This window comes from Bactrocera latifrons, unplaced genomic scaffold (assembly GCF_001853355.1).
Source record: "Bactrocera latifrons isolate USDA-ARS-PBARC rearing strain unplaced genomic scaffold, ASM185335v1 scaffold_202, whole genome shotgun sequence".
Classification (NCBI taxonomy): domain Eukaryota; kingdom Metazoa; phylum Arthropoda; class Insecta; order Diptera; family Tephritidae; genus Bactrocera; species Bactrocera latifrons.
In genome coordinates this window covers 541,735-552,832 of record NW_017535542.1, presented here as the reverse complement: position 1 = coordinate 552,832, position 11,098 = coordinate 541,735, and the positions used below count along the sequence as shown (strand labels likewise).

Sequence of the window (11,098 nt, the reverse complement as noted above, 5' to 3'; positions counted from 1 at the left end):
CATTCTTGAGAAGTGTATCCTTCATAATTTTAATATGCTCAGGCCATCACCTCTGAGGGTTCTATAAAAATAAGATCAGGTCTTGAAACCTTCTGTCAGTCGCCGAATCTATTCGTACAATTTTCGAGCATTACCAATGTCGGTCAGCTTATCAAGCTCTTGGTACTAACTCGTTTCGGCTTCTCTCTTTTTTTCCTGCAAATGCGTCTCGTTTATCTAATTTGATAAATAAAGGCTGATGGGCTCTGCGCATAGCTGAATTTTTTTACTGATCCCTATGTAGACCGACAAATTTGCCAATTTTACACTTTACTAAAAAAAAAAAACAGATTGATTGTAATGTGGAATAATTTATCAATCCACGGCATAGTTTATTGCAGCTAATGCTTCCCACATATTTTTATTGAATTATCTGAGGAACGCAATCAACATTCACGAGCAAAAGTTTGCTGTACAAATGAGCAAATCATGCGCTCAAATTACCAATTGTTGATTTGCTCAGAAAAAGTAGTGCAGAGAGAAAGGCTGCAAAGAAAAGCATCTAATAAATGATATAACACACGGGTATTTGCTTCGAAATTAGTAGAGCATGCAAAATTACCACACCCCGCCACCGCCGGTCTTGCCACACCATGCCTGTCTATGCCACAGTCATATTTTAATTTGCATACAGATAGTTTGTCCGTACATTAGCGACTCTTATGGTGGATTTACAAATGTGTATACATCAGTATAAATGTGCGGCTGCGTGAACGATTTATACGAGCGTCTGTTAATTGCGCAGGAATCTAGCCTAAAGATTGAAATGATCTGATATTTGCAACGCAATTTGTTTACACACTTTTACACAGTGGCACACATATTTGTAGGTTATTTTTATAATTGTATTTTTGTGCCATCATATGTATAATTTAACATGTGCATTAGGTCTATAGTTGGACGCATGCGCAGACACTGGCAAATTGAATTTTGGCTGGTTGCTGTAAATTATGCATATTTCGACAATTAACTGTGAGCATCTACAAGTTTTACACTAAATTTCTGTGCAAATTTAATAACAAAATTAGCATTTTACATCTTTAATGCGAATATCAGTCAATTCGCAAATCTACTGCCCGATTTCGATGAATTATTTGCGTAAACAAATTATATACTTTTCAATCAATTATTTCGTTTTTTTCAGCATGGCAAAACATATAACAAATAATTTTCTTGTAAGTATTGACAAATTTTAAAAACAAACAGTTTAGTTAACATAAAAAAATAACTATGCTGTGGCCCATATTCCCTTCCTGCACTTTTGTCTGCTTGTTGGGCAAGTTTGGGATTGTCTCTTCTGAGTCCTACCTACATACCTACATATATCGTTAACATGTTTGTTGATCGAATATCTACAAATAACCAGGGGCTTACAACAATTATACAGCTCTTGATAGCTAATTAGAAATGACACCTATTTTGAATTAAATGATGTTACCTTCCAATAAATCACGTATATAAGAGGTTGTCAAAAAAGTCTTGCGGTATTTTTTAATGAATTTTTTGACAACCTAATATATTGTAATTTTACTTATTTCATTGAAACCTATGTTAAACTTAAGCTCTAATAGTAAAAATTTTGTTTTAAATTCGTTTTTGTTTTGAAGATTTTAACGAAAACATGTGGAAGCTGCGAATTGAGTGCGACAACTAATTAGAAACGAAAATATTTTATCAACAAAATATAATGATATTACAAAAACTTGCTTACTTTCAGTTTGTATTTTGTTGCTTAACTCTTTTATTTTAATATTGCCTCACATAGATTCCGAATTTACGTTATAAGACTCTGAGAGCGCACCAATGGTGGAGCTTGCGATGCCGTTCTAATTTYATCAAAAAGAACATTCATATTTGGGATATTTTTGGTGCATAGAGCTCTTTTAACATCACCCAGAGATATTCTATAGGGTTTAAGTCTGGACTGGACGATTTCCATTCCAAAATATTGATAAATATTTCCATTAAAACACTTTTGTGTCGAATTAGTCATGTGCTTTGAATTGTTATCTTCCTTATAACAGGCAATTTTCCTCAGTCCATGGCATGGCTTGACATTTTTTTAGGATTTTGTTGTTTTGTGTTTTTCCTTGTTTAAACTTCCATCAATCTTATGGAGNCATTCTTGAGAAGTGTATCCTTCATAATTTTAATATGCTCAGGCCATCACCTCTGAGGGTTCTATAAAAATAAGATCAGGTCTTGAAACCTTCTGTCAGTCGCCGAATCTATTCGTACAATTTTCGAGCATTACCAATGTCGGTCAGCTTATCAAGCTCTTGGTACTAACTCGTTTCGGCTTCTCTCTTTTTTTCCTGCAAATGCGTCTCGTTTATCTAATTTGATAAATAAAGGCTGATGGGCTCTGCGCATAGCTGAATTTTTTTACTGATCCCTATGTAGACCGACAAATTTGCCAATTTTACACTTTACTAAAAAAAAAAAACAGATTGATTGTAATGTGGAATAATTGATCAATCCACGGCATAATTTATTGCAGCTAATGCTTATCACATATTTTTATTGAATTATCTGAGGAACGCAATCAACATTCACGAGCAAAAGTTTGCTGTACAAATGAGCAAATCATGCGCTCAAATTACCAATTGTTGATTTGCTCAGAAAAAGTAGTGCCAGTATAAGTATTGCAGAGAGAAAGGCTGCAAAGAAAATCATCTAATAAATGATATAATATAGGGGTATTTGCTTCGAAATTAGTAGAGCATGCAAAATTACCACACCTCGCCACCGTCGGTCTTGCCACACCATGCCTGTCTGTGCCACAGTCATATTTTAATTTGCATACACATAGTTTGTTCGTACATTAGCGACTCTTATGGTGGATTTACAAATGTGTATACATCAGTATAAATGTGCGGCTGCGTGAACGAGTAATACGAGCATCTGTTAATTGCGCAGGAATCTAGCCTAAAGATTGAAATGATCTGATATTTGCAACGCAATTTGTTTACACACTTTTACACAGTGGCACACATATTTGTAGATAATTGTTGTATTTGTATTTGTATGCCATCATATGTATAATTTAACATGTGCATTAGGTCTATAGTTGGACGCATGCGCAGACACTGGCAAATTGAATTTTGGCTGGTTGCTGTAAATTATGCATATTTCGACAATTAACTGTGAGCATCTACAAGTTTTACACTAAATTTCTGTGCAAATTTAATAACAAAATTAGCATTTTACATCTTTAATGCGAATATCAGTCAATTCGCAAATCTACTGCCCGATTTCGATGAATTATTTGCGTAAACAAATTAYATACTTTTCAATCAATTATTTCGTTTTTTTCAGCATGGCAAAACATATAACAAATAATTTTCTTGTAAGTATTGACAAATTTTAAAAACAAACGGTTTAGTTAACATAAAAAAATAACTATGCTCCCATATTCCCATCCTGCTCTTTTGTCTGCTTGTTGGGCAAGTTTGGGATTGTCTCTTCTGAGCCCTACCTACATACATACATATATCGTTAACACGTTTGTTGATCAAATATCTACAAATAACCAGAGGCTTAGAACAATTATGCAGCTGTTGATAGCTAATTAGAAACGATACCTATTTTGAATTAAATGATGTTACCTTCCAGTAAATCACGTATATAGGAGGTTGTCAAAAAAGTCTTGCGGTATTCTTTATTGAATTTCCAATTGTTCATAAAATTTAAAAAAAAAAGCATGACCCGATGCGACGAATAAAAATAGAATTTTTGTATCGTAATATATTGTATTTTCGCTTATTTAATTGAAACCTATGTTAAACTTAAGCTCTAATAGTAAAAATTTTGTTTAAAATTCGTTTTTGTTTTGAAGATTTTAACGAAAACATGTGGAAGCTACGAATTGAGTGCGACAACTAATTAGAAACGAAGATATTTTATCAACAAAATATAATGATATTACAAAAACTTGCTTACTTTCAGTTTGTATTTTGTTGCTTAACTCTTTTATTTTAATATTGCCTCACATAGATTCCGAATTTACGTTATAAGACTCTGAGAGCGCACCAATGGTGGAGCTTGCGATGCCGTTCTAATTTYATCAAAAAGAACATTCATATTTGGGATATTTTTGGTGCATAGAGCTCTTTTAACATCACCCAGAGATATTCTATAGGGTTTAAGTCTGGACTGGACGATTTCCATTCCAAAATATTGATAAATATTTCCATTAAAACACTTTTGTGTCGAATTAGTCATGTGCTTTGAATTGTTATCTTCCTTATAACAGGCAATTTTCCTCAGTCCATGGCATGGCTTGACATTTTTTTAGGATTTTGTTGTTTTGTGTTTTTCCTTGTTTAAACTTCCATCAATCTTATGGAGTGGACCCACACAATTCCAGATAAAAAATTCCCACACCATGATTGATCCTTTACCATAGTCGGCTACGCGTGGAACATAGCGAGGACCAAATTGGAAGGCAAGCATACCCTCGACCATCAGGACCTAGCGATTAATTTCAAAATTGGGTTTCTGCGTACTTCCCTGCCGTKAAGTCCAGCTTTGATCAAACGCCTGGCAATTGTTCTCTTGGATATGTGGACATTGTATTCACCCTGAATTTCATATAGAATGTCAGTGTAACTCTTTTTTGCGTCTCTTCATGACATATTATTAAATCTGCGGTCTGTTTCTGTTGCAGTTTTTCGGGTTTTTTCTTTGCGTGCAACCTTGAATACAGTTTCAAAATTACGTATATGTTTAAGGACATTAAAAAAATTTTTTTTTGAGCATTTGATCTTATTCGAAATTTTTTTGCATTTTGTACCGACAAAGGTCAAAAATGTAGCTGCGAAGGGTAGGTGTACAGTTGCAGCTTTTCCTCATTAAAAAACTTGAATAATACATTTYAATATATTTTGRACCACAACTTTGRAACACACTCCTAGCAGAAATCATYAATATCATCATCAAATCAAATGGTTGGCTTTCGTGGCGCGGTCGCCATTGTCATTAAACGTTGTTGAGGYGTAAGTTGCAAAATTTCAGATCACTTTATCAAAAAGTAAGACTAAGTCGACTCAGCTCGTCATGTTGATCATTTATACAACAATTTTCCTAGTTTGTTACATACTTTTTTWTATTCATGTGAAAATATGTCATATAGTGTGTGTTTGGTCCCTGTTTTGTTTACAAACCGAACACTTTGTGTGGCAACTTTTACCAAAAATACGAATGCAGTGTTTGAGTGTCACATGGCCGTGAAGGCATTAAAAAATGTTTTGGATATAAAGAATTAGAACAGCTACTTAAAAAAAAAATACCTTACATTCATTAAACGCATCAGTGCTAGCGATTGCCGCTCCAATAATAAGCCAAAACTCCGAAAYTCGTTAAAGGCATTAAAGGCCATATCAGAAGAGAACTACACAGAAAATTGAATTAATCCTTGTCATACTCGTATTGGCCCAGAAGCCTATTTTAATAATAAATATTTACGATAAAAATTTATTTCGTTTTTAGATTAAATTAGATCAGATAGTATATACTTTATAAGGTACAGAATTCTTCATTCTAGATATTATAAGCRGATATAATAAATGTTAGGCCAAAGGTCTAATGTCTTTTCAGTAAATAACCAATTATATARAGGACATGTTAACAACGTTAAGCTATTATTTTATGTATATTGTGGCCCGTTGTCATATGCTATAAAAYATTTCCATCAAATTTTATTGAAATTAGTCTAATTCGATGCCAAAACTGTTTGAAATTATGCCATTCTTGCTAGTGACCCCAGCGATACTAAAATATTTTAAGCACTACTATACATACGAGTATATGGTAGTTGTGATATGACAAATATATAAAATCCGTCTTTTATTYATGTTAGCCCCGCATAATCAATAAACTCATATCCAGTCCAAGGGTTGAATTCTTGCCGTACACATCGACTAGAGTGCAATATTTTTCGATAAAATGTTGCGATACGTTTCGGTTAATAAAGTTTAACTTACGGCTATTCTTTCTCTACTTGTTTTCTATGTATTTGTTGTTGAATTTATTATTCTCATTKTATTCAAATCTTTTTACAACACTTCATTTCAGAAAACTTTAACCTGCCTTGTATTGCTCTCGCTCACCACCCTATTGCACCTTGCCGTGTGCGCAGAGGATGAAAGCTCCACAGAGACCAATGAAATAATTCCACGAGAAGCAATTGGAAAACTAGATTACTCCGTAAGACAAGCTCTATTACGTGCCATAGATAAGTTGGAGCGAGAAGCGGCCAATGATGATTACGACGAAGAAGATGCCGAAGATCAGAATCCCACTGCGGAGGAATCGCCAACGGTACTAAATGACAGTGAGCTCACCTCCAACAGCAGCAACACTGTTTCTACCACCACTTCCAAGGATGAAATACTCGAGGAGAGCACCAACAAGGCCGACGTGCATCCAACTGTACAATTTTACACCGCCATTTTCGATGAGAAGCACGCACACGAGCAATCATTGGCCTCGTTCATCGATCGGTCGCACTTCTGGAAGAAGGCAAACAAAGCAAAAGCTAACTCAGACCCAGCGGCGGTTGACAATGATGACATCGTAGCGCACGCTTCCAGCACATTTGAAAGTAGTCGACAGAGTACGCGCAGTGTCGGCAATGGACMCAACTCAAATAACGCTGTGCGTTTGAATGAGATATCTGGGGAGAATTCGGATGAAGTGAAGTTTGAAATACGTAAGACGCACGGACTTGCAGCGTCGACAACATCATCCACAACTACAACTACAACGACGACGACCACAACAACAGCACGTCCACGCACAACACGCCGTCCACGACCAACCACTACCACTACAACAACAACAACAACGCCACGTCCCACACACAATGAAGACGGTGAAAATATCGAAGTGGTGGAGAAAGATGACATACGCATACAAGAAGCGCCGCTGGTGACCGCATTCACCGTCGATCTGGATGAACGCGGCGCAGCCAAAAATGTCATACCCATTGTGGATCAACCGAAGATACAGCGACCAGTCAATGCCCATCAATCATTTCCAGCTGGACCCACCATATCGAAGTTAAATGTTGTGCCCGCAAATCCCYTGTCTGCTGTGCCACAGAGTGAGGCAGTGTTCAGTAATGTTGGACTTGTGGCACCCACTCAAGCAACCAACATTCTAGCGGCTTCAACAACGCCATTTACTAATATTCTGCCAGCGAACAATTTTGTTGCGGTAAGTATGAGGGGGGGATTAAACCCATCGTCTGATATGTATGCCGTGCTCTCAGGGGGAAAAATAAGTCACAATGTACACGGYCATCATTTCAAAACAGTAATTTCTTGCCGATGTCACTGAAATGGATAAAGATAGAGTGAGTAAGCTTATAACGTTCCAGTTTTTGGAGTAAAAATAGCCAAAAATATATTTTTCTGTTGTTGTAATGGGTATCTGATTCCCATTAGATTGGTAAGATTAGATAAGTTATCATCGCCGTCATCCAACGGTGCAAAGACGTGGCTAGTGTCATGCGGGTACTTATTGCACGCTGGTCATATGTTTAATATATGAGGGTCTATTCTTGATAATTAGAAATTTAACCTGCTACAGTATCCAGAACAAAGTTGCGCAGGGGTACGGCAACTCGAGCTCTTCCTCTGCAATGGGTGGAAGTTGGTGAAGGTGTTAATAGGTCCCCTGTGAATAGCGGTTAGTTCTTGTCGGAAGTTAGTTGCTTCCGAAATCTGGTCGGTGTATTGTTTTATGCCGTCGACGTAGTTGAGAAATACCCTTTTATGCTCTTACAAGGCGGTTCTGCTCCAAAAAGATGACTTGAAGTATTACTTCTGCGAAAGCACCTCAGCAGGAACTGCTTTGAGATTATGCTCCTTAAAACAACAGCCAGTTCCACGTTACCGGTACTGACCCGGAGTTTATGCGGCCAAGGGCTTTCGGACATCTAACCTAGTTCRGTAAATCTTAAAAGGTATCTGTCTCTATCACTCGTCGTTTGAGACTATAGCACCTCTGAATGTTTCTTATGGTACTGATTTACTATTCTTTGACCTAGGCGTGTTCTTTTAAGCAGTTCTAATCAAATTCCACGTTTTTTAAGTATATAAATTCTGTTAATCTATCATTATAATCGAAGATTCAGTATATCTTCACCCTTGTAATTCGCGCGCGACTTCTACTTCCTTGCGGATTCCAGTCTAGCAGTGTGGAGTCTCCGTCCGAGTACGGCGTATGCAGCGCAATTTTCTGCGCTTTTTTTGTTAAGTACGAACTCGTCTTTTGCTAAAGTCCAATGCGATTGGTTTCTTATAGTTTTGTGCCAGAATATTCTGAAAATGGTTCGTAAGAACGCATTGATGAATGCTTGAAAGCTATAAGGGGTGAAAGTCGATACCAGTTATGTTCAACTTTACGCATTCGGGAAATACTATATTCCGAGCTTTGTACCTCAGTGGAGACCACACCGATTGCAGCCGTCCAAACTATTTCCTCATTCATGCTACCATTGATATTCTCTTCTGCTCTCCCGTGAGTTTTTATACTCCTTTCGAGGTACAAGAAAATTCCGACGAACTCTATTTTGATCAATTGTCAATATTTATTCGGCTTCTACTGGAGTAATTCATTCTTATGAATTTTGAGTGGCAGTTAAACTGAACTACTGACCTCTTGCACGGTAGGAAGCAAATGATATCTGCGGAGAACATTACTTCAACAATTGCTCGAATTTATTTATGAATCAAATAAAGGTTTTGAGAAACTTTTGTTCTGTCGACCCATTCGAGGTCTTGCCCGCCCAGAATAAAGGACTTTTTACTAGTATCTTCACACTAACCTCATCTTGTGAAGATGCCGTGAGCTCTCTCGAAATGCTAAAACCGGCGACRTTAACTATGAGTGCCGCAAAGTATGCTTTGATTCTGATAGAGTYTATAAAAAGTCAAACTATCCAATTCATCTTCCACTTCAAAATCGTTTATGTATCACAAATACATAGTTAATAATTTCTTAAAATACTTTCCTTTTAGCAGCCAACTTCCCAAACCGCCGTTGGTGCAAACGGCAATCCGAACCAAGAAGGTGTAAGCAATTACCTAATCGAACGACAACGACAACTGGAACAACAAATMTATCAGCTGAAACTRCAAGCACAACAACAACAAGACTTAATATTGCGTCAACTTAAATTGCTGGAGGAGCAAACGAAATTGAATGGCGTGCCGAACCCCACCGTGCAATCATTGCCGGCGACGACTACACAGACTTTTACGCAACCTATACAGCAACAACAACAACAGCACCAAGCACAACCGCATTCGCAATTAGCTGCGCAACCAACACAATCTGTGCCACTCTCACCACCCGCGGTGCAACAACAACAATCGCAAGTGGTCAGCTTCACCATACGGCCGTCCGTRGAATTCGTGCCGAACACGGTCGCCCAAAGTAGCCCATCATTTTTCAACACTTTCCCCGTCGATCAGCAATTACCGTTACGCGAGCGTGTTAATAACTTTGCGCACGGCGAGCAGCGCAACAATTACACGCCGAATATTTTGCCAGTGACACAACAACAATTGCCCATAAATGACCCGGTGCAGAAAGTTTTCCAAAATTTGCAAAACTTGCAGAGCCAAAATGCCAATCCGACRCAGCCGCAAGCGACAAATGCTGCCACCTCGGTGCAAATACAGGCATCAAATCAATTTAAATTCGCACCCACATTTCCGACGGTGCAGACACCGTTAGAGGTGTCACTGTTCCAGGCGTTGCCGCAGCACAATCCCCAGCACTTCCATCAGCAGCAACAGCAGCAGCCACAACAGCAAGTGCCGTTAGTGCCGGGCTTTTTGAGTCAAGCGCTTTTGGAACAGCAACAACAACAACAGCATCGCTCACGCTTGTTCCGCCAGGAGGCAGGCACGTCCAATTTCGGCCAAAAGCCGTCAATTACACAATTTCCCTCGCTTCAATCTGTCATACCCGCGTCAATACTGAGCCAACAACAGCAGCAGCAGCAACAACAACAACAGCAGCAGCAAACGTTAGACAATCAAAATTTCTATCGACAACATTTGGATCCGCAAATTAGCAATCAACTGCAGCAGAATGCACAATTTTACCAACAACAACAGCAGCAACAGCAATTGCAACAGCCACCAGGTAAAATCGCAAACACAGTGAGTAGTAGCACTAACACCATCCTTAGCACCATTAGTAGTAGGCTTAGTACTAACATTATCCATAGTAGTCGCCTTAGTGGCTCGAATAACAGTAACAGAGGCTCCACGCATTCTAGTTTTAGCACTTTAAGTAACTCACTGAGTAGTCCTAGCGACAATAAGCCACCACACGTATCTCTCGCACGTAGCTTAAGTAATAATGATAAATTTCACTATACAAATTTTGAAGAACTAAAATTAATCGGTAATGTTTTAGCACTAAACCGTGGCATTAACAACTTTGCACCGCCAACTTCACAAAACCTACCCTTCGCTGGACGCTTCTAAGTGTGGCACGTAGCTGTAGCCGTAGCCGTACGAATGTACGATCCACATACACCATTTAGCTAGTAATGCACCGAGCTTTTAACTTGCCACACCAGTCAACAACATTACGATGTCCTTCTGATGCAATGGAGTCCTGCGCAGCCATCGTAGCACCAAGCCAACGTAATTACAACTCAATGGCTTCAATGGGAAAGTAAAATGCACCTGTCTAATAGCAGCAAACTTTCAACATAACTAACAAAATRTTATTGACAAGCAAAATGCACTGCAATGAACTTGTGAAACACTTGTAAATAATTCGGTATATCTATGTACGAAGAAAAATGAACTTTTGAAACACTTGAAAATTATTGGGTATATCTTTGTATGTACGTAGTAGAAATACTTTTTTTAATTATTTAATTCGCCACAAGTCAAAGTTTTTTTTCTAAGAAAACGAGAATATCGAGGAATATCAGAATATGTAATACAATATCATTATTTGATTTGGATTAGTTGAGCTTTCTCACGAATCTACCAGGCCTTATACTTTTAGTTTGAATGCAAATGAT

General features: G+C 37.9%; 1 protein-coding gene across 2 annotated transcripts; it reads left to right on the top strand.

The window, feature by feature from the left end:
* Nucleotides 1-6,114: 6,114 nt before the first annotated feature.
* On the top strand, nucleotides 6,115-11,083 carry LOC108968096 (putative mediator of RNA polymerase II transcription subunit 12; the record flags this gene model as incomplete). Of its 2 annotated transcripts, none has more annotated exon segments than XM_018931868.1 (3): nucleotides 6,115-7,257; nucleotides 9,069-10,200; nucleotides 10,477-11,083. In XM_018931868.1, coding segments are annotated over 3 exon segments (2,346 nt in total), but the record flags the coding sequence as incomplete, so codon positions are not given.
* Between the last annotated feature and the right edge of the window lie 15 nt (nucleotides 11,084-11,098).